This window comes from Oncorhynchus masou, chromosome 5 (assembly GCF_036934945.1).
Source record: "Oncorhynchus masou masou isolate Uvic2021 chromosome 5, UVic_Omas_1.1, whole genome shotgun sequence".
Classification (NCBI taxonomy): domain Eukaryota; kingdom Metazoa; phylum Chordata; class Actinopteri; order Salmoniformes; family Salmonidae; genus Oncorhynchus; species Oncorhynchus masou.
In genome coordinates this window covers 76,002,780-76,027,695 of record NC_088216.1, presented here as the reverse complement: position 1 = coordinate 76,027,695, position 24,916 = coordinate 76,002,780, and the positions used below count along the sequence as shown (strand labels likewise).

The 24,916-nt window shown below is 43.2% G+C and overlaps 1 protein-coding gene across 1 annotated transcript in view; it reads right to left on the bottom strand.

The window, feature by feature from the left end:
- The window catches only part of LOC135529888 (ski oncogene-like), a 52,670-nt gene extending 31,945 nt beyond the window's left edge, over positions 1–20,725 (bottom strand). The window contains exon 1 of the mRNA XM_064958299.1: positions 19,489–20,725. Within this exon, the coding sequence (XP_064814371.1) occupies positions 19,489–20,388 (900 nt within the window). The 5' untranslated portion in view covers positions 20,389–20,725. The remainder of the gene's footprint in view (positions 1–19,488) is intronic.
- Between the last annotated feature and the right edge of the window lie 4,191 nt (positions 20,726–24,916).

Genomic DNA, 24,916 nt, shown 5'->3' with positions numbered 1-24,916 from the left:
TTCAAGTTTTCATAACAATCGGTTATTGGCAATCCACGATGAGACTCCGTGGCAGGTTGACCACCTGTTACGCGAGTGCAGCAAGGAGCCAAGGTAAGGTAAACTTATCTTATTAAAAATCAATCAATCTTAACATAATCACTAGTTAACTACACATGGTTGATGATATTACTAGTTTAACTAGCTTGTTCTGCTTCGCATATAATCAATGTGGTGCCTGTTAATTTATCATCAAATCACAGCCTACTTCGCCAAACGGGTGATGATTTAAAAAGCGCATTCACGAAAAAAATCACAATCGTAGCACCAATGTACCTAACCATAAACATCAATGTATTTCTTAAAATCAACACACAAGTATATTTTTAAGCATTCATTCAAACAGCACTTTCCTGTGTTTGCCAGCAGTTCTTCGCAATGCTTGAAGCACAGCACTGTTTATGACTTCAAGCCTATCAACTCCCGAGATTAGGCTGGCAATACTAAAGTACCTATTAGATCATCCAATAGTCAAAGGTATATGAAATATAAATGGTATAGAGAGAAATAGTCCTATAAATTCCTATAATAACTACAACCTAAAACTTCTTACCTGGGAATATTGAAGACTCATGTTAAAAGGAACCACCAGCTTTCATATGTTCTCATGTTCTGAGCAAGGAACTTAAATGTTAGCTTTTTTACATGGCACATATTGCACTTTTACATTCTTCTCCAACACTTTGTTTTTGCATTATTTAAACCAAATGGAACATGTTTCATTATTTATTTGTGACTAAATTGCTTTTATTGATTTATTATATTAAGTTAAAATAAAAGTGTTCATTGTTCATTCAGTATTGTTGTAATTGTCATTATTACAAATATATATATAAAAATCGGCCAATTAATCGGTATCGGCTTCTTTTTTTTGGTCCTCCAATAATCGGTATCGGAGTTGAAAAATCATAATCGGTCAACCTCTAATGACAACAACATGGTAGTAACACAACAAGGCAGCAGCACAACATGATAGCAGCACAAAACACAGTACAAACATTATTGGGCACAGACAACAGCACAAAGGGCAAGAAGGTAGAGACAACAATACATGCACATGTAAAAAAACTGATTGGCTAGTGAAATGCACATTCTGCCCTCTGATTGGACCAGCAAACTGTCAATCAACAGTGGCTTTGCTTATTCATAGGCCTACAGTATCACACCAAATTTAGTTGAAACAAAATTATCTTTGAGAACTAATAAATTGTGAGTCTTGACTGTTGACCAGTCATCAGCATTGGCGTGACCAGAAAGAGATTTCATTTTCTCCGGTTTTGCCTGGCAAAAACAGAGTAGCCTGCCTACCTATGTAAATATTATCCATATAAAATATAGTTTAGCAATCTGCTATGGATCCATCTTGCCAGAACAATAGGCTACCTGGTGATTTCATTGATCATTTTCATATTTCAGGCCTAGTTTGGGTGGGTTATAATTCCAGACCTCGGTGGTGGTACTGGCAATATGTCTGAAGATAGCTGGAACATCACACTACCTTCAATACATAGCTATCGGATGAAGACATGAAGACACGAAGGCAACATTTTCAGGCAAATTAATTACGATATTTGTGAGGAAGAAAAGGCTACAGACAGATCATGATTTCCATCAGATCCTGTAACCATGTTCAGATTTGAAGAAGACTGAAGCTATTTCAGCTACAGTGTTCTTAAAAACTCAACATGTCTACTTCAGAAGTCTGATAGAACCTTACGGCTGAACCCAGATTGACATTTCAGAGCCATAATGTTCTATCTGCGATTGCACCCCCCTACAAAAACTGGTTTTACACATGTCTCAGGATTTTGATACTTGGTACTTTAGGTGAGGACCTTAATGGGCTATGAAAGAAGAATTCACTACAAAACAGTTCAGAGATCTGGGATGTGAAAACTTAAGATGATCAATATCTCTAAACTGTGCTTTTCAATGTCTCTAAACTGTGCTTTTCAATATCTCTAAACTGTGCTTTTCAATGTCTCTAAACTGTGCTTTTCAATATCTCTAAACTGTGCTTTTCAATATCTCTAAACTGTGCTTTTCAATGTCTCTAAACTGTGCTTTTCAATATCTCTAAACTATGCTTTTCAATATCTCTAAACTATGCTTTTCAATATCTCTAAACTATGCTTTTCAATATCTCTAAACTATGCTTTTCAATATCTCTAAACTGTGCTTTTCAATGTCTCTAAACTGTGCTTTTCAATGTCTCTAAACTGTGCTTTTCAATATCTCTAAACTGTGCTTTTCAATATCTCAGAACTATGTTTTGTGTAGATAGTGCTTTGAACAAGATAGTCAGAACACATCATCAAAAACATTAAGAAATGTATTATAATTAGTGGGCATAGCGGTCTAAGACACTGCATCTCAGCGCAAGAGGTGTCACTACAGTCCCTGGTTTGAATCCAGGCTGTATCACGTCCAGCTGTGATTGGGATTACCATAGGGCGGCGCACAATTGTCCCAGCGTTGTCCAGGTTTGGCTGGGGTAGGCCGTCATTGTAAATAAGATTTTTTTTCTGAACTGACTTTCCTAGTTATATCAAGGTTAAAAAATATATAAAACATCTGATAAATTACTGTCATCACTGAACAACGATGTGACAACATCATTTACTTTAAGATTTGTGTTTATTTTGCTTGTGCGCCATTATTACTGGATAGACTAGCTAGACCATACTTAGTGGGAGATGGCAAAGATGTGTTCTGATTGGTTTGTCTGTATTTGTGCAGGCTTGTGATTGGGAGTGATGCAAAGTACTTAAGTAAAAATACGTTAAAGTACTACTTGTACTACTTGTACTTGTATCTGCACTTCAATTTACTATTTATATTTTTGACAACTTTGTACTTTTACTTCACTACATTCCTAAAGAAAATGATGTACTTTTTACTCCATACATTTTCCCTGACACCCAAAAGTACTCGTTACATTTTGAATGCTTAGCAGGACAGGAAAATGGTCTAATTGTCACACCCTGACCATAGCGAGTCTTTTTATTCTCTATTTTGGTTAGGTCGGGGTGTGACTAGGGTGGGTGATCTAGTGCATTTATTTCTATGTTGGCCTGGTATGGTTCCCAATCAGAGGCAGCTTTTTATCGTTGTCTCTGATTGGGGATCATATTTACACAGCCATTTCCCCACTGTGTTTTGTGGGATCTTGTTCATGTGTAGTTGCCTGTGAGCACTGCTTGAGCGTCACATATTGTTTATTATAGTTGTTTTTTGAGTTTCATTTGAATAAACATGTGCAACTCTACGTACGCTGCGCCTTGGTCCGTTAATTCATTAGACGATCGTGACACTAATTCACACACTTATCAAGAGAACATCCCTGGTCATCCCTACTGCCTCTGATCTGACAGACTCACTAGAAACATGCTTCATTTGTAAATTATGTCTGATGGTTGGCGTGTGAATAAAAACAAGAAAATTGTGTCATCTGGTTTGCTTAAGTAATTTGAAATGATTTATACTTTTACTTGTAAATACTTACAGTAAGTATATTTTAGCAATTATATTTTCTCTTGATAAGTATATTTAAAATCAAATACTTTAAGACTTTTACTCAAGTATATTTTACTTTGACTCACTTTTACTTGAGTAATTTTATATCAAGGTATCTTTACTTTTCCTCAAGTATGACGAGTGGGTACATTTTCTACCACTGGTGATTGGATTGCAGATAGAACCTTGAAGCGCCAAGTTCAGATAACCTAGTGGTTAGAGCAGTGGGCCAGAACCTGAATGGTAGCTGGATCAAATCCCTGAGCTGACAAGGTACAAATCTGTGTTCCTCCCCTGAGCAAGGAAGTTAACCCACTGCTCCCTGGGTGCTGTGGGTGTCCATTACGGCAGTTCCCCGCACCTCTCTGATTCAGAGGGGTTGGGTTAAATGCGGAGTAAACATTTCAGTTGTACAACTGATTAGGTATCCTCCTTTCAAATGGATTTATGCAGATAGAACATTCTAGTTTTACATACTTTTTCAAAACTCTAACTTCACAGACATACTCTACGAAGAACCAGCTAAAGATCTATTATATGTGACTAACTCATTTCTGACTAAAATGTCAGATAGAACCTTGTAGTCCCAAGGTCTTGATTTGCAGTTCAACAAGATTGAATGTATAGATTTATTTTACTTGATTTGAAAAAACTTGTGACTCGACTCGACTTGCTCTTAGAATGCACGACTTGGACTTAACTCGAGACTCGACCCGTTCTACTTGTGACTCGACTTGAGACTCAGACCTTGAGACTTGCTTGTGACTCAGGTAATAGTGACTTGGTCCCACCTTTGCAGTAAACTATACTTTACTGTGCTCTCATGTATTGTACTATACTATACTTTTTTTTCTTTACTGTACTGTGTACTGTATTGTAATGTACTGTATTCTGTGGTGCTCTACTGTACTGTACTGTGCTGTAAAAACTTAAGAAGCATAGATATCTATGATTGGTTCAGATTTGGTCCGGTCCGCACTGGACCAAAACTGAACCAATTATAGATGTCTATGTTTGGGCCAAATAAAGGCTGGTCTGGATCAATCTGATTCTGAACCAAATGTAGACGTCTGTGATTGGTTCAGATTTGGTCCTTGGATGTTGAAATCAAGGCCGGTCAAGACTGCAAAAAAAATAATGAAAAACCCCCCCAAAACAAGTCAAGACAGGACCACAAAAAGACATATCCGTTGGTAAATGCATCCGTTTTCCAGTAAGACTTCAATTGTGATGTAAGATCTTCATTTGAGTTTGTTTACGTCAGCAGGAAGACAATACTGCAGCCATTTTTGTCGGGGTATATTTTTGTAAGGGAAAATCAAGTCTGACAAAAAGTGGAAAGTACAAACTTCAAACCTTTTTAGACCTCAAATACACTACAAGTTTAAAATATTCTGCATTGCAGGAAAGTTATCCTGCAACAGGGTGATCAAATTAAGATCCTATTGTATTTTCTGGAGCTGATTGCTCCAGAAAACTTTTTTTCTGATATTGCAAATGACCTTGAACATAATTAGATTGGCACTAAAGCCAAATAAAGCATTCACTTGATGAAAGATATTGGTATCCTTTTCATAATAATTTAGACAACTTACGTTGAAAAGCTCTAATTGTGCTGTTTGAGACTTGCCTTAGCTAGAAAGGCAGTTTTGGGCAAATGTTGATAAGCTGAATGTGTGCCTGTGTTCATGTTGGTCCATGCCAGCCCAGCTTCATCAAAGCCCAACCCAGTACATCACGTGTTTTCACTCTACAGATAGGGTGGAAATGACCTCAGCGCAGTAAAAGATGACAGGGGCGCGAGCACTGCTCCCCAGATGTGAGGAGAAAAAGAGGAGGAAGGAGAGACCATTCGCCTGAACAATTTACTGCAAACCCCTGAGGAGACCTGTGATTGAGGGTTCAAGTCCAGTTCCAGAGGTTCCTGGTCTATCTCAGCAGTACTCAGCCGCAGGGAAGACATATCCTGCTGAGGCGTATTCACACTCACTCACACAGACACAAACACTCACACACTCTCGCAAAGACACACACAGAAACACACTTATTCATACAGATGTCCACAAGCAGACACTTACTCACAGATACACACCCAGACACACACACACTCTCACACACACACTCTCTCTCTCACACACACACACTCTCACAAAGACACACACACACTCACACACACACTCTCACAAAGACACACACACACTTACAGAAACACACTTACTCATACAGATGCGCACAAGCAGACACACACACACACACACACACACACACACTACTCAAAACCCCACTGTCACTCCGTCTGCACCCCACTGCACCTGCCAGCCACACAAAATCCACTTCTTCCCACTGTGTCCGGCCAAGGTCCTTTATCCCATTTAGTACAGCCTGCACCACAACAAAGGAAGAGAAATTAGGGTGCCGGCTGATGAGAGGGTGACTAATCCCTCTGGAAAGGCTCATTCTATCATCAGCCTGTACAGTTGAGCAGCTGAAAGGCCTGAATTAAATATGGACATGCAGGGATGGGAGTCTTTGTGGAGATGAGCTCCAACATTGCCCTGTCATAGCCCTGGAATAATTCATACAGACTGACCTATTGTTGTGTCTGTCATGGGTTCATCTGCAATGTCACTACTGTAACTGTATATCGTTGTATTAACAATGTACCCAATCTTTCAATAGTGAAATCGGAACGTTCCACAATGTAAAGATGACCCATCTCTTAATCCCTATTCACTTACTCCCTCTCAGGAGCCCTTCATCTTCTCCATTGCCAAAGAGCACATTACACCCAGAAAGGTCAGGTCACTGCAGCCTCAATAGGAGCTGGATACTCTGCCTCTTTACTATGCAGCAGATTAAGCTGTTGGTGCCAAAAGAGGAGGTGACGACCCAATTTATGATGATAATCTGAAAAGCAGCTTGGAGATGTTTAAGGTGATGTAAAAGCTAACCTCTGTCCTAACACTGTACAATTGCCTGCCTTAAGACACTGGGTTTATAAGTCTCCCCATTATGGGATAAAGGGCAAGTCTCCATCCAAGCTCTATTTCAGGCTGAGTCAGTCTGTGTCTGTCTGCGGTCCCGCTGACTGGCTGGAAATAAAGCCAGCCAGACTCCCATCAACGCCACCGGCTCACACAGCCCCTCTGGGCAGACCAGACAGAGGACGGGAGGTCCAGTTAAGGGCCCCACCCTGGCAGTGCCACAGAATGAGGCCATCTCATCATCTAAGGCCCCTGCAGAGGGAAGACGCTCTCTCTCTCTCTCTGAGCCTATAGCATCCCCAATCGGTGTGCCTGTCTCTCTAAATGCGAGAGCCGCCATGTCAGATATGGAGGGAGGGAAGAAAGGGAGTGAGGGAGTGTGTGGAGGGATTAAAGGAGAGAGACAGAGCCCTGCTCTGGTGAGTAACCAGGAGTGACACGTCTGCAACGACACATCAAGGCTTTTGAATGAGGGCACTTCCTGTTAGAAACAGGAAGAACAAAAGAGAGAGAAAGGACGGACTAGTCAGATGCATTGCAGTAAAGAAGGAGACAGTAATGGGGGTGACCATGACAGACCAAGAGGCCTGTAATACTGAATAAACAAGTCTAACTCAGCCCAGTACAGACCAGTAGAGCACAGACACCTGTGCTGAATTAATTTGATATGTGAGCCTGCCTGTCTGCCTGCCTGTCTGCCTGCCTGTCTGCCTGTCTGTTTGCCTGCCTATCTGCCTGCCTGTCTGCCTATCTGCCTGGCTGCCTATCTGTCTGTCTGCCTGCCTATCTGCCTACCTATCTGCCTGCCTGTCTGCCTATCTGTCTGTCTGCCTGCCTATCTGCCTGTCTGTCTGCCTGCCTATCTGCCTGCCTGCCTTATATGCCTGTCTGCCTATCTGCCTGCCTGCCTGCCTGTCTGTCTGCCTATCTGCCTGCCTGCCTGTCTGCCTGCCTATCTGCCTGGCTGCCTATCTGTCTGTCTGTCTGCCTGCCTATCTGCCTGCCTGCCTGCCTGTCTGCCTGCCTATCTGCCTGCCTGCCTATATGCCTGTCTGCCTTCCTGCCTGCTTGTCTGTCTGCCTGCCTATCTGCCTGTCTGATTTTAAGAGCACACATGGGCTCACAGCTTTTCACCAATAGACAATAGCTGCTCTGCGGATCCCAAAGCTTTTACCAGACAAAACTAGCACAGAGGGAAATAGCCTAGCCATTAGGTGATGTGGTTAATAGGACTGGTTGTCTATTAGTTTGCAGGGGTTGGATGAGCAAAGACACCGCAGTATGAGAGCCGAGTATGAGAGCCGCAGTATGAGATATCAAATGCACTGCCTTCAAGGCAGAGCAGAAACACAACATAGTAGCCTGTCTTGATAGGATATAACAGAGTAGATACACAAGAGAGTAGCCTGTCTTGATAGGATATAACAGAGTAGATACACAACATAGTAGACTGTCTTGACAGGATATAACATAGTACACAAGCCTGTCTTGATAGGATATAACAGAGTAGATACACAAGAGAGTAGCCTGTCTTGATAGGATATAACAGAGTAGATACACAACATAGTAGCCTGTCTTGATAGGATATAACAGAGTAGATAAAACAAGAGAGTAGCCTGTCTTGATAGGATATAATAGAGTAGATACACAAGAGAGTAGCCTGTCTTGATAGGATATAACAGAGCAGAAAGGCAGAGAAATTAGACTCCCACTCCTTCATTCAGAGCAGAGATGGAGCCTGGCTGTCTGGTCATCCTGACATCACAGTCATCATCACCCTCTCTCTTCATTTGCAGAGGGACAGGCAGAACAGAATGACTGCAGATGAATGGCAGCCTTCTGGGCAGTAGGAACGGTGTGCTTTCTATGTTCTGTAGTGTAAAATAGGAGTTGTAGGGAGGAGGAGAAGCTCTGTGCTGTAGAGAGAAGGAGGAGGTGGTGGGAGGTCTGTGTAACAAGGTCTGCTGTATGTGTGTAGTTGGAGGAGGAGGTGGTTGGAGGTCTGTGTAACGAGGTCTGTTGTGTGTGGTGTAGTTGGAGGAGGAGGAGGTTGGAGGTCTGTGTAACAAGGTCTGCTGTGTGTGGTGTAGTTGGAGGGCTGTGTAACGAGGTCAGCTGTATGTGGTGTAGTTAGAGGATGAGGTGGTTGGAGGTCTCTGTAACGAGGTCTGCTGTGTGTGGTGTAGTTGGAGGGCTGTGTAACGAGGTCAGCTGTATGTGGTGTAGTTGGAGGAGGAGGTGGTTGGAGGGCTGTGTAACGAGGTCTGCTGTATGTGGTGTAGTTGGAGGAGGAGGTGGTTGGAGGTCTGTGTAACGAGGTCAGCTGTATGTGGTGAAATTGGAGGAGGAGGTGGTTGGAGGGCTGTGTAACGAGGTCAGCTGTATGTGGTGTAGTTGAAGGTCTGTGTAACGAGGTCTGCTGTATGTGGTGTAGTTGGAGGAGGAGGTGGTTGGAGGGCTGTGTAACGAGGTCAGCTGTATGTGGTGTAGTTGGAGGAGGAGGTGGTTGGAGGTCTGTGTAACGAGGTCAGCTGTATGTGGTGTAGTTGGAGGAGGAGGTGGTTAGAGGTCTGTGTAACGAGGTCAGCTGTATGTGGTGTAGTTGGACGAGGAGGTGGTTGGAGGTCTGTGTAACGAGGTCTGCTGTATGTGGTGAAGTTGGAGGAGGAGGTGGTTGGAGGGCTGTGTAACGAGGTCTGCTGTATGTGGTGTAGTTGGAGGTCTGTGTAACGAGGTCTGCTGTATGTGGTGTAGTTGGAGGAGGAGGTGGTTGGAGGGCTGTGTAACGAGGTCAGCTGTATGTGGTGTAGTTGGAGGAGGAGGTGGTTGGAGGTCTGTGTAACGAGGTCAGCTGTATGTGGTGTAGTTGGAGGAGGAGGTGGTTGGAAGGCTGTGAAAGGAGGTCAGCTATATGTGGTGTAGTTGGAGGGCTGTTTAACGAGGTCGGCTGTATGTGGTGTAGTTGGAGGAGGAGGTGGTTGGAGGGCTGTGTAACGAGGTCAGCTGTATGTGATGTAGTTGGAGGACGAGGTGTGTATTCTATAGGGAGGAGGACGTATCTGTTGTGCAGGGTAGATGAGGGTGGAGAAGGGAAACCTACAGTCTCTCTGCTCTGCTGTGAGTAAGTCTGTGTGGGGAGGCCTGCCTGCCTGTCTGTGTTTGTTGTGCTGCTCAGCTCTGGCACACTCCTCTCAGCCCACCAGCCAGAGAAAGAGCACCAAGTTCTTATTTAGCAGAGGAAGAGCAGCTCTGCTTAGCAACCACATCGGCCCTCCAATCACAGGCCTACTGTATGGAGGAGACTCCAGCCTGTGTGTGTGTGTGTGTGTGTGTGTGTGTGTGTGTGTGTGTGTGTGTGTGTGTGTGTGTGTGTGTGTGTGTGTGTGTGTGTGTGTGTGTGTGTGTGTGTGTGTGTGTGTGTGTGTGTGTGTGTGTGTGTGTGTGTGTGTGTGTGTGTGTACTTTGAGAGAACTCTGAATGCTGCCTGGGACACACACTCAGTTAAAAACCATATTTCATGCAAACCAGACTTTCTACCCTAGTGATTACAGAATAATGTTGGTTGCTAACAGATGCTTTCCTCTCCGTCTTGGGTTGTTTGTATTCTGAACTGAACCTGCAGTGAGAGTTAATCTGTTCCAATTAATCCTAAAAGAAATGATGTGTATCCTGGAGAGCAAGGAAGTAGTAAATCCTTAAAACATTCACTACTTTTACAATTCAGTGACTGTAGCCTACAATTTGCACCAGCTACAACTGAAATGATTGCATAATTTGTGAGCATTTAAATCCATCATTTGCAACAAATGCAGTCTGAACATTGAGCAGTCTTTTTGATTTAACTACGTGAGCTAATCCTCCTGATAGTTTTGGGGGTGGTTGGTGGGCGGAACGTAGGCGAGAGCAGCATGTCGATTTGTCATATGGCACCAGCAGGACCTGCTCTGTTCTGTTCTGGCTGGAGCAACATTACTGTAGCACTGGTCTGATAGATCAACAAACACAGACTAGTACTGCAGGTCAGTACAAAGGCAAACCAAGATGGACATAATACATTTTTAAAAAATGATACTGTCCGTGGCTTCAAAAAGTGTAGAAAGAAACGTTCATCAGAATCATCCTAACATTACTAAGCCTTGTGTGTTGCTGCAGCAAGCAAGTCTGGAAGACATGTTCTCATATTTCTATTTCCTGTTCTCTAATAATCATATAATGAAAATTCCAGACAAAGTTAGCAGTAACTAAGTTAGCAGTAACTAAGTTAGTAGTAACTAAGTTAACAGTAACTAAGTTAATAGTAACTAAGTTAGCAGTAACTAAGTTAGTAGTGACTAAGTTAGCAGTAATTAAGTTAGCAGTAAGTTAGCAGTAACTAAGTTAGTAGTAACTAAGTTAGCAATAAGTAAGTTAGCAGTAACTAAGTTAACAGTAATTAAGTTAGCAGTAACTAAGTTAGCAGTAACTAAGTTAACAGGAATTAAGTTAGCAGTAACTAAGTTAGTAGTAACTAAGTTACCAGTAACTAAGTTACCAGTAACTAAGTTAGTAGTAACTAAGTTAGCAGTAATTAAGTTAGCAGTAACTAAGTTAGCATGTGAGAAGAGGAACATTACAGTTTCCTTGTCTGAAGAGGTCAAACTTAGACACTAGACTCAGACCCATCACTCAGACCCCCAAAGAGCCATCCAGATGTTAATTTTCATCCAAACCGAGTCAGTGCATTCTAGGAGTGTTCCAGGATTAAAACCTCCTCCTCCCCAGCAGCAGCTTAGTCCTCCTATCCTCCCAGCAGCAGGTGCAGGCTCCAGGATTTTCGCTATCCACACAGATGGAGCAGAGTCTTAATCATGTATCTCATAATCACGAGGCTATCGCAGATGAACTGATGATCATAAAATAACACCAAACCCCATCCAGGCATCTGTTCTCAGCAAGACTACAGTCACAGCCACAGCTAATCTCCTCCTCCTCTCCACATCCTCTCCTCACTAATCTCCTCCTCCTTTCCACCTATAATCTCCTCCTGTCCACCTCCTTCTCCTCACTAATCTCCTCCTCTCCACCTCCTTCTCTTCACTAATCTCCTCCTCCTCTCCACCTCCTTCTTCTCAATACTCTCCTCCTCTCCACCTCCTTCTCTTCACTAATCTCCTCCTCCTCTCCACCTCCTTCTTCTCACTAATCTCCTCCTCTCCACCTCCTTCTCCTCACTAATCTCCTCCTCTCCACCTCTTTCTCATCATTAATCTCATCCTGTCCACCTCCTTCTCCTCACTAATCTCCTCCTCTCCACCTCCTTCTCTTCAAAAATCTCCTCCTCCTCTCCACCTCCTTCTTCTCAATAATCTCCTCCTCTCCACCTCCTTCTCCTCACTAATCTCCTCCTCTCCACCTCTTTCTCATCACTAATCTCCTCCTCCCCACCTCCTTCTCCTCACTAATCTCCTCCTCTCCACCTCCTTCTCCTCACTTATCTCCTCCTCTCCACCTCCTTCTCCTCACTAATCTCCTCCTCCTCTCCACCTCCTTCTCCTCACTAATCTCCTCCTCTCCACCTCCTTCTCCTCCTCTCCACCTCCATCTCCTCACTAATCTCCTCCTCCTCTCCACCTCCTTCTCCTCACTAATCTCCTCCTCCTTCTCCTCATTAATCTCATCCTCTCCACCTCCTTCTCCTCACTAATCTCTTACTCTCCACCTCCTTCTCCTCACTAATCTCCACCTCCTTTTCCTCACTAATCTCCTCCTCTCCACCTCCTTCTCCTCACTAATCTCCTCTTCTCCTTCACCTTCTCCTCACTAATCACCCCCTCCTCTCCTCACTAATCTTCACCTCCTTCTCCTCATTAATCTCCTCCTCTCCACCTCCTTCTCCTCACTCATCTCCTCTTCACCTCCTTCTCACTAATCTCCTCCTCCTCTCCACCTCCTTCTCCTCACTAATCTCCTCTTCCTCTCCACCTCCTTCTCACTAATCTCCTCCTCCTCTCCACCTCCTTCTCCTTACTAATCTCCCCCTCCTTCTCCTCACTAATATCCTCCTCCTCTCCACCTCCTCCTCACTAATCTCCTTCTCTGACTGTCTACTGTTAAATACCACCTTTAAAGAATGTACACCACATCAACAAACCCTGTACCATCTATTTGTCATAGGTTATGAATAATGGTATGAGGTCTACTTGAAGCTGTACTTTCAGGTTAGTGTGCATGCTTTTGAAGCAGACAGACAGTGACCAGTCAGTGGCGACTGGCTGCCCTACATGGAACAGGATGCCATTGATACAGACAGACACAGCAAAGTGCTCAGTCATAGGTTTCCCACCCTGGGAGAGGCTGTGAGTTAGAGACATTTTACCCACGCACCACCCAAAGAAACAAGACATTAACAAAAAGGAATGGCTGCACTTAACAGCCACTGAAAGGCAGGGCTCTGGAACAAAGGAGGTGGCTGGTCTTTACCACACATCACCCATGACAGAGCTCCAGCTGACGTCCTTTTAACAGGGGGTCAGCCTTTGGAGAATGGAGGGCGAGACCCCAGTGAGCTCCTCTGTGAGCTCCTCTGTGAGCTCCTCTGTGAGCTCCTCTGTGAGCTCCTCTGTGAGCTCCTCTGTGAGCTCCTCTGTGAGCTCCTCTGTGAGCTCCTCTGTGAGCTCCTCACACCCCTCTTTCTGACACACTGCCTCTTACTCTCCTTCAATCACATATAATATGAGATGATGCACTTCTCTAGTTATCCATGTTTCGAAAAGGGTTTACAGATGAGGCAATTGAACAGACTCAGAGCTCCTTATATAGAATCCTACCAACAACACTCTGGGCTGGATGCATTATCCACTGAAATATGTGTTTGCTTAGGGACTAGGCTATGGTTTAGGTTGAACTGGAGGCAGAGGTTGGAGATGCTGGGACTGAGTTTGGCTTGGCTGGTAAGTTTAGGGTAGGTGCTGGTCAGTGAGGAAGTGTGTGTTGGGTCAGCGCTGGTCAGACAGGGGTGACTGAGGGTCGGGCCAGGGGCAGGGGGATGAACCATGTTTGCTCTCAGGGCTTCCCAGAAGTTAGCAGACAGATAGGTGCGGAAATGAGCCGGCAGTGAGCTTATTTGAATCACCCAGCCCAGCTGATCCAGGCATAATACATGCCCACTCACATGCACATACTGCACACACACTCATATACACCCCCTCACACACACATGAATACACATACACATACAGACAACACTGTCTTTTACCCCTACCTACATGTGCATATTACCTGAATTACCTCAACTACCTCGTAGCCCTACACATTCACTCTGTACTGGCACTCCTGTATATAGCCTCATTATTCTATTGTGTTAATATTTCCTATTTTTTCTGCTTATTTGGATAATTTTTGTACTTTTTAACTCTGCATTGTTGAGAAAGGGCTCGTAAAGTAAGCCTTCGGGAAAGTCTACACCTGTCGTATTCAGCAAATGTGTCAAATAACGTTTGATTTGATTTGTCTTGCTAGCCATAAGTTACACAGAGCAATACCTAAGCACACAGATATAGGGCTCTACATGCACAATAAACACACACTGTCCCTCTCCACCTCAGAGTACAGTACTCAGTTTACTGGTTTGGTCCCAGGTTTGAGGCTCATTTGATGAACAGAACAATGGGATGAGAAATGGCATAAATTGGCCTCACATGAACAAGGTTAATATCCATTCCATTAAGGAAGGACTACATGGGTCTCCAGAGTCCGCTTCTTCTCTACACTCATACACAAGACTGACGTTATTGCTCTTACTTGTTAAGCTTATTCTAAGAAATATTGGACCATGAGGGAGGGAAACATATTTTAGTCATTCCTCACAAAAGCATATTTTATGTACTTCCCCTAAATAGAAGAACAGGTGAAATTCATATTTCAGAAAATCAATCAATATCATTTTTTATACCTTTGATATTTGGTTATTTATTTGAATTGTGGGGTTTCACAAGGTCATTTGTTTGTGTTGTATGCTGGTGTACTTGGTTCCTGTATTATAGATACTGTGGTACTATGTGTTTTTGTATTTGCGTGGTTGCTAGGCTAGTTCGGAATAATATTTGTTATTTGTATTTATTTATTTGCTGTGTCTCTCTGTCCTTTATCAGACAGCCATCTGGCCAGTGGACTGGACACAAGGACATCTGATTGGGCGCTGTAAAAAGAGTGGGGGTGAGTGGGGTCAGTCTCTGTGGATAGAGGTCAGGTGTCACAGCTCTTTAACAACACATGTTAAGACCTTGCTCCACTGGGCCCGCATCTCTTCAATGAGAGTCTACTGCCTGTTTTCTTCCAATCTATCCCCATCTTTACATTAGGCAACGGCTAAATAACCAAATGCAGGATTACATTTAAAACAGACACAACGGACTTCTGACAGGGGCGTACTGGCCATCTGGCATTTTGGGCAAATGCCAGATGGGCTGGTCCATTTTTAGCCCAGTTGGCCTGTCTAACTGGGGTTTTTAGCACAGTGTGGGGGCATCAAGGGGGGGGGGAATTGTGCTGGTGTGTTAGAAATGTGTCACGACTTCCGTCGAAGTCGGTCCCTCTCCTTGTTCGGGTGGTGTTCGGCGGTCGATATCACCGACCTTCTAGCCATCACTGATCCATTTTTCATTTTCTATTGGTTTTGTCTTGTCTTCCTTCACACCCGGTTCCAATCTCATCATTACATGTTGTGTATTTAACCCTCTGTTTCCCCTCATGTCCATGTAGGAGATTGTTTGATTGTATGTTATGTGCAAGTCATGTGTCGGTGTGTGACGGGTTTTGTACCCACTTTTATTATTTTTTGTATATTTTGGTTTTTGGAGTTTTATGAGCACTTATTAAACGACCCCGTTTATACCAAGTTCGTTCTCCTGCGTTTGACTTCCCTGCAACCAACACGCACCCATTACAAAATGCCAGGGATGATTTCTGGTCCCAGTCCGCCCCTGACCTCTGGTGTCATCAACCCTCAATTCCCTGTCAGCTTTGTACTCGAACAATGATATCCAACTATAATGCTGTCTCTAGCTATGCAGAAACCCTGTTCAACTTGTTCTACAGAACTTTGGAAATGTTTATCATTTAATTACCTATTATCTCAATATACTTTGTCTTTTTATTGAAAGAAAATACTCAAAAATAGCAAAAAGGTAATTTTTAACTGAACCTAGTTTACAGAGCAATGTGTACAGTAGTGTAACTGAATGTCCAAACAGACAGGCATGATCCTGGATTAGGTCTGACCCAACACACACCCTGACATTAGTGTGGGTCTGAGGTCGGTTGATAACATTGTTTTTTTTATGGGTAAGCGAGCCAGGGCTGGCTGCTAGCGACCCTGTCAGTCCTGCCTCTCAGCAGCTTCCCCTGTCAGAGTGATGTATGGGAGCACTGGTGTGCAGCTCCCCAAGGACCAGGCCTGGCAGTCTGCTAACTGGGACACTCCTGACTGTGAACCAAGGCAGGCAGGCAGGCAGACACACACCACAACCCCACACCACCCTATGCCCCCTGAAGCAGAGACCTCACAGTTTTGAAAATATGAAACACACTGACCATATATCATGTCATGATGACTACAGTTAGGACAGCAGCGGTAAGCAACAGGTGGTGGAGATTTTGCCACACAGACATTTTCTTTAGGTCCAAGCCACTGTGAGGTTCTGGATGTCCATTTCTTGTGTGGAAATGACACAGATTATGTAATTGTATTATTAAATGTGCATTAACTGTGAGATTTTGAAAACTGTAGAGGGCACAATGTTACTGTGTCTCAAAAGAGAGACATTGGAAGCCGTTTTACAAGCACTTTAGAAATTGAGAATATACACTACCGTTCAAAAGTTTGGGGTCACTTAGAAATGTCCTTGTTTTTGAAAGAAAAACACATTTGAAAGAAAAACACATTTGTCCATTAAAATAACATAAAATTGAGTGTAGATATTGTTAATGTTGTAAATGATTAAAGTAGCGGGAAATGGCTGATCTTTCATTGGAATATCTACATAGGTGTACAGAGGCCCATTATCAGCAACTATCACAACTGTGTTCTAATGGCACATTGTGTTAGCTAATCCAAGTTTATCATTTTAAAAGGCTAATTGATCATTAGAAAACCAATTTTCAGTTATGTTAGCACAGCTGAAAACTGCTGTTCTAATTAAAGAAGCAATAAAACTGGCCTTCTTTAGACTAGTTGAGTATCTGGAGCATCAGCATTTGTGGGTTCGATTACAGGCTCACAAAGGACTGTCTTCTGAGACTCGTCAGTCTATTCATGTTCTGAGAAATGAAGGCTATTCCATGGGAGAAATTACCAAGAAACTGAAGATCTCGTAAAGCGGTGTATAATACTCCCTTCACAGAACAGCGCAAACTGGCTCTAACCAGAATAGAAAGAGGAGTGGGAGGCCCCGGTGCACAACTGAGCAAGAGGACATTAGAGTGTCTAGTTTGAGAAACAGACGTCTCACAAGTCCTCAACTGGCAGCTTCATTAAATAGTACCCGCAAAACACCAGTCTCAACGTCAACAGTGAAGAAGCGACTCCGGGATGCTGGCCTTCTAAGCAGAGTTGCAAAGAAAAAGACATATCTCAGACTGACCAATAAAAATAAAAGATTAAGATGGGCAAAATAACACAGACACTGGACAGAGGAACTCTGCCTAGGAGGCCAGCATCCCGGAGTCGCTTCTTCACTGTTGACGTTGAGACTCACGATTATGCATTCTTGTCTCTTCCATAGCAGGCTTAAAAGAAACACAGACTGGTAGATTTTATTTTAATTTTATTTTACCTTTATTTTACTAGGCAAGTCAGTTAAGAACAAATTCTTATTTTCAATGACGGCCTAGGAACAGTGGGTTAACTGCCTGTTCAGGGGCAGAACGACGCATAATGGATTATGGTCATTGTAGTTAATTATCATGTTTTATGCGCTAACCTATGTAGAATATTGGCCTGTTGGAAACTACAAATCCCTACTACATTGCTCAGTTCAGGCTGGATGTTATTTATCTCTAGAGAAACTGTGCAATATGCGCAGTGAGCTCACTGGAGAAAAAAAACGCAATTTATTTAAAATATTTTAACTGACGTCATTCAATTAGTTGTTAAAAACTGAAAAATAATCTATATTTCGGTTAATCGCTCAGAACTAATATTCAACCAAGCCTCTCTTGGTCGAGGTAGACCTCCATTCATTTCTAATAATACATACAAATTCCAAAATGTCCTGTGTAGGAATGATAATGAAATGTAAAGTCACTGAGAGCAATATTGAAGAGATAGCCTGTCTCCTGTTCAGAGTGTAGTTGTTACACCACAGTGAAACATAGTGTCCAGTCATTAGCTAAGTCCCACTCAACAGCTGTTGTGAGCTGAGGGAAACAGCCACCATGTCTCCCTGTCCTTTGTCCACTCTGAACATCTGTGAGCCTCGCGTGGAGCCAGGCAGCACAGCCATAGACCTCAGGCAAGTGTTCACCCTGAAAACCTTCCACCACCCTGCATTCAATGGGCTCAAGTTCGCACGCACGCACGCACACACACATACATACACACACACACGCACGCACGCACGCACACATACACATAACCTATCCTGATCTAACACACATTGTGATAACTCATAGTTCATTAAACTATTATCCCCTAACCCACCTTGTAGCCCAATAATGGGTTCCCCAGTCCCCCTCCCTTCTCTGACACTAATAAAAACGGTCATATGAAGATGCCCTTGAGTTACCCTATGGGGGATCCAAGGAGAGTGGAGTGGAGAACCACTCAGGGTGTGAAAGTTTGAGCTTCTTTTGTTTTCAAAGAAACATTTTAAAACAACCTTTTCAATGTGAATTTAAACCAATGTACCTGCACTGCAAAAAGGCAGAGAGGAAAAGATTGGAAATAAATAATGTGTGTGTGTATGAATGTGTGTTGAGTGAGTGGGTGGGTGGGTGGGTGGGTGTGTGAGTGAGTGAGTGAGTGAGTGGGTGGGTGGGTGTGTGAGTGAGTGAGTGAGTGAGTGAGTGAGTGAGTGAGTGAGTGAGTGAGTGAGTGAGTGAGTGAGTGAGTGAGTGAGTGAGTGAGACCAATAGAACAGGGCAGGGGAAGGGGCCATCATAGACAGGTTGGTCATCCCTACTGTACATTGTCAGTTGCAAATGTAACAGTGATGGAATGACTCAATAGTGTGGGCTAAATGGCATGCAATAAGATAACATATTCAGATATCCTTAGTTGTTCTTAACACGCAACTGTGTAATAGGGCCATTATTTCAAAACACTACCATTGACTAATGAATAACAACACATTAACCAATAGGTTATCACAAATTATAAACTGGGTGGTTCAAGCCCTGAATGCTGATTGGCTGACATCCGTGGTATATCAGACCTTATACCACCAGTATGACAAAACAGTTATTTTAATGCTCTAATTACATTGGTAGATGGTGCACACCCAGAATAATAGTTTGTGTGGAGGTGCTGACTAATGGCAAATAAACTATAAACTATCAAAATAAAGAAAGTTGGATGCCGAAACATTGGTAAATACCCATTAAATTGCCTGGAGATTATACATGGAGTGTGCCACTTTCTTTCTTTTGATAATTACATTGTTTACCAGTTTATAATAGCAATAAGGCACCTTGAGGGTTTGTGGTATATGGCCAATATACCACGGCTAAGGGCTGTATCCAAGCACTCCGCGTTGCATCATATGTAAGAACAGCCCTTAGCCATGGTATATGGGCCATTTACCACACCTCCTCGAGCCTTATTGCTTAATTATACAACGGGTGGGTCTAATCCTGAATGCTGACTGGTTGCTTCTAAGGCATTATCACTTAATTAAATGTTAATGTATGCCATCAAATATGTTAAAATATATTTTAAACACAAACTTATAAAAAAAAACTTGGACAGACTTACACGACATGATTTGTTTGAGAACTTATTCGCGAAGTCAAATTTGCCCTTCATTTCTTTGAGGTTCTGATCCAGGACAGCCTTCTCTTCTTTCCCCGTATAGTCCGGGTCCAGGAGAACATAGACCCGCCAGTTAGCCGAGTCGAACCCCCAGTGAACTGTCCGGTTCTCTAGTCTTTTGTGACTATGGACCACAAACTTGTGAGTGGGGTACATGAGTCTGCAGTCCATGCATTGGATACAGGCGGCATTGGGACTGGTATAGAGTTCTGGGACAAATAACCCCTTACACCTACCAAAACATTCGTGGTATACTTTGAAGCTTTTTTCCGTCCTCTCCAACTCTAGGGAGCCAGACAGCTCTTTGTTGCAGTGATGAGGGTAGATACCACAGTAAATGAGGGCATTGCAGAGGCGCTCAGCATCCGTCTGGGTGATCAGTCCGCATGATGGGGCAGAGAAGGGCAGGATACCCACGACTTTGAGGATCTCCAGCTGGTCCGCAGTGCACCGGGAGCAGTAGACATGCAGGTCGTCGCACACCGAGTTGATCTGCTGAAGCGAGAAATCCCGCAGGACACTGTTGAGAATCTGCGGCAGACACAGACGTTTCTCGCCGCCGACCACGAAACAAGAAATTGTCTCGCGCTCCAGGACAGTTTCGCACCTTTCGATGGAGCGGTCGGATGGAATGAACAACGGCCCGGATAAAACCTGGGGTGTCAGGGGAGGCATGGCCAGCATCAGTTCAGCAGTTTTTCCATCTTTGTTGAAGAGAATTTCCTGGTGCCACCGAGCGGAGAACGCCGCCGGTCCGCCAAGGGAGCTCCTGGAACTCAAATGAAACTGCTTCAGAGTTTGCTGAAGTCCGGGATGAGGCTGAAAGCTTGATGGAGCCTCCATGTTTTTGCCACTAGAGAAGTGAGTTCAAATGTACGCGACCTATTTTAATCAGTTGTCTTCAAAATCCACCAAAAGAGCATTTCCATGTCACTAGAGAATGTCACCACCGGCCCATCTGTTAAAAAATGAGGATAAGACACTATTGAATTGAAATACTCTTAACTCTCCCGTCCACAGATAAGATAAATCCGTCGGACCACTCACATAAGAGCGTCAAAACGATACAATGTTTATCTTCTCCAAAGCAGTCTCTGGTTGCAATGTCTATGTCTAGTCTGCACGATGTGATCCTCAAACATGCCAAGTCTGAGCAGTCTGGCGTTCTCTCTCTCTTTTCCCTCCCTCTCTCTCTTTCCCCTCCCTCTCTCTCTTTCCCCCTCTCTCTCTCTTTCCCCTCTCTCTCTCTCTCTTTCCCCTCCCTCTCTCTCTTTCTCCTCTCTCTCTCTCTCTTTCCCCTCTCCCTCTCTCTCTTTCCCCTCTCTCTCTCTGTCTCCCTTTCTCTCTTTCCCCTCCCTCTCTCTCTTTCCCCTCCCTCTCTCTCTTTCCCCTCTCTCTCTCTCTTTTCCCTCTCTCTCTCTCTGTCTCCCTTTCTCTCTCTCTCCCTCCTCTCTCTTTCCCCCCCTCTCTCTCTCTCTCTCCTCTCTCTCTCTCTCTCTCTCTCTCTCTCTCTCTCTCTCTCTCTCCCCTCTCTCTCTCTGTCTCCCTTTCTCTCTCTCTCCCTCTCTCTCTCCCCCCTCCCCCCTCTCTCTCTCTCTCTCTCTTTCCCCTCTCTCTCTCTCTCTCTCTCTCTCTTTCTCTCTCTCTCTCTCTCTCTCTCTCTCTCTCTCTGTTTGTTTGTGTCTGGTTCAGTCATTGAATCCCGGCCAGGAATGTGACTGACTCCCCGGGCTGGCTGTTCCCTGAACGAGTTGTCCCTCCCCCTCATACCATGGCAGCTGCAACAGCAGCCACAAAAAAACCTAGTAGACTGGAAAGTAAGGGTGGAGTCGGACCTCAATGGGGAGAATACATTCATGTCAATTGAAACTATTAAAACTCGTTCCAAGGAGCCTTTATAATGCATGAATGTATCCATGGCAGTGTTCATAAATATATGTGTGATACCACAGTCTTGGTGTCAGTGGTATCTACACTGAGTGTACTAAACATTAAGAGCACTTGCTCTTTCCATGACATACACTGACCAGATGAATCCAGGTGAAAGCTATGATCCCTTATTGATGTCACTTGTTAAATCCACTTCAATCAGTGTAGATGAAGGGGAGGAGACAGGTTACATAAGGATTTTTAAGCCTTGAGATAATTGAGACATGGATTGTGTATGTGCCATTCAGAGGGTGAATGGGCAAGACAAAGGATGTAAGTATCTTTGAACGAGGAATGGTAGTAGGTGCCAGGCGCACCGGTTTTTGTTAAGAACTGCACTTTTTCATGTAGAGTCCATGCCCCAATAAATTGAGGCTGTTCTGAGGGCAAAGGGGGGACACATATTTTGTTGTTGTTGCCTAAATGACATTTTCTTGCTGGCTCTCTTTTTGATTATTGACCTGTGGAACACTCTCCATGTATCTACAATTATATATATACATTTGATTAGTAAGAAGTGGGCATTTCAGGTTTTTTATCTCACAAGACTTAGATGAGACTCAGATTAGTAATGGGGGTTAGTTGTAAACAGGGTTATTTGTATTGCAGTGTACCTAAAATGATATTGTATTTTATATGGTAGTTAGACACATTCACATAATGATATCAAATTTCAAAGTGCTGTTATTGTGAAGTAGAAACGTCTAGGAGCAACAACGGCTCAGCCGCAAATTGGTAGGCCACACAAACTCACTGAATGGGACCGTCGAGTGCTGAAGCGCATAGCGCTTAGCACGTAAAAATCGTCTGTCCTCTGTTGCAAAACTCACTACTGAATTCCAAACTGCCTCTGGAAGCAAAGTCAGCACAAGAACTGTTCATTGTTGGGAGCTTCATGAACTGGGTTTCCATGGTCGAGCAGCCGCACACAAGCCTAAGATCATCATGCACAATGCCAAGCGTCAGCTGGAGTGGTGTAAAGCTCGCCGCTATTGGACAATGAAGCAGTGGAAACACGTTCTCTGGAGTGATGAATCACGCTTCATCATCTGGCAGTCCGATGGACGAATCTGGGTTTGGCGGATGCCAGGAGAATGCTACCTGCCCGAATGCATAGTGCCAACTGTAATGTTTGGTGGAGGAGGAATAAGGGTCTGGGGCTGTTTTTCATGGTTCGGGCCCCTTAGTTCCAGTGAAGAGAAATCTTAATGTCAACATACAGCATACATTCTATATGTTTCTGTGCTTCCAACTTTGTGGCAACAGTTTGGGGGCAACAGTCTGTTTCAGCATGACAATGCTCCCATGCACAAAGCCAGGTTCATACAAAATAGTTTGTTGAGATTGGTGTGGAAGAATCACCCAACATCGGTGCCCGACCTCACTAATGCTCTTACGGCTGAATGGAAGCAAATCCCACAGCAATGTTCCCATACTCGCTAATGTAGGAACATTGCCTTTACGTTTCAAACATGCTGTAAAACTGACATACGGATTGAATAGAGCCCTAAAATAGTATTTTCATAAATAAGCAAAAGGAAAAAAGTGTTCCATTTAGCCCCAGTCTCCCCTAGTCCAAACATGACCCTAGTCCAAACATGACCCTAGCCCAAACATGACCCTAGTCCAAACATGACCCTAGCCCAAACATGACCCTAGCCCAAATATGACCCTAGTCCAAACATGACCCTAGCCCAAACATGACCCTAGTCCAAACATGACCCTAGTCCAAACATGACCCTAGCCCAAACATGACCCTAGCCCAAACATGACCCTAGTCCAAACATGACCCTAGTCCAAACATGACCCTAGCCCAAACATGACCCTAGTCCAAACATGACCCTAGTCCAAACATGACCCCAGTCCAAACATGACCCTAGTCCAAACATGACCCTAGTCCAAACATGACCCCAGTCCAAACATGACCCTAGTCCAAACATGATCTTACAACGCAATGCTAAACATAAATAAGTACATTTAGTTATCAAACCCTAATCTCCAAATTAATACTACACAAAATATTATTATTATTATGAAATTGTTTAATAGTCACATTAGGTTAAATTATTTCAATTGTGTATTTTAGTAGCTTACAGACAACTGCAATTATAGCAAATCCTAGTAGGTAACACTTTAAAATAACTTTCATGAATATGCCATTATGAATGCTTAAAAATGTTTATAAATGGTTATACATGTTCAATAATTATGATGAATTGTAATTCTTATCAGCCAAGGCCTATAAATGCTTATGAATTACTATGAATAAGTATTTAATTATTTGTAAACATGTAGGCCTATGAACATTTATAATGCCTAGTTTATTAACGGTTATTTGTCAAAGTTATAATAAAGTGTTACCCAAATATTTCTATGGTCAGCTGTCAAAAGTCTTTAATAGTCTACTATTTTACAGGCAGAACGACATAACAGAATAAGTTGAATATTCAATGAATCATTTGTAGATATAGCCATGAAAAGTAGGACCTCATTGTGCTTTTGGAAAAACGTGTACCACAAGTTAGTGTTCACCATAGGTTCATGTAGGTTAATGTGAACTCCTGAAATCAATAGGAAGCTATGATTAGCGTCCTATGCTGAATTATTTGGTGCAGAAAATATACATTTCCTTAACACTTCAGATAAGATTTGTGTTACCAGTTCATTACGCCAATTATTTTGCAACAGAAACATTTTACTTCAATTGGAAAACCTTTTGCAACAAAAAACTAGCGTTTCAATGGTCAAATTCAGGTAGGGCCCTCCCGGTTACGTTCTGCTTGCTTCCGTTTAGTTCTTGAACGGTAAACAGTTACGGTTGGAAGACAGAATGAGTACACACCAGGACGATGTTCAGTAACCAAATGTTGAACGTTACAGATATGCAACGAATAGAGCCGCGTCGATTCTTTATTATACGGCAGAGGCATGTTTGTTCCTCATAGCGTATTACTATCGGAACATTCCAAAACGTTGGGTCTTGCTGAACGCACCCCAGTTTGATGACAAGATTTTGGGGATTTTTTCCCTTTGTGACTCTCTACACATGATATAACCAGGGGTTTTTCACTAAACCGATGTTTTGCAACAGAAAACGTTTACTCCAAACGGAAAAAGTTTTCCAACGAAAACGATCGTTTCTATTATAAACATGCACGTAGATCCTGGCCTATTACATTTCGTTTGGGTTTTTAAATGGTCTCGGTTGCAAGACGTAATGAATCCATTCCCTGGGCTCAGTTTCCCCGGTTTGACGGCATGGTCAGGAATAAACCTGCACCCAGTCCTTCACTTTATGTGGGTTCATTAAAATACCACTAGAGGGTGCTAAAATATAATTTTATAAGAGCCGGAAAAATAGGAAGTCATAGGAATTTATGGCAATATAAAAAAAAATGACAATCGTACTATATAACCGTAGGCTAAAGAATATTATGGGCAA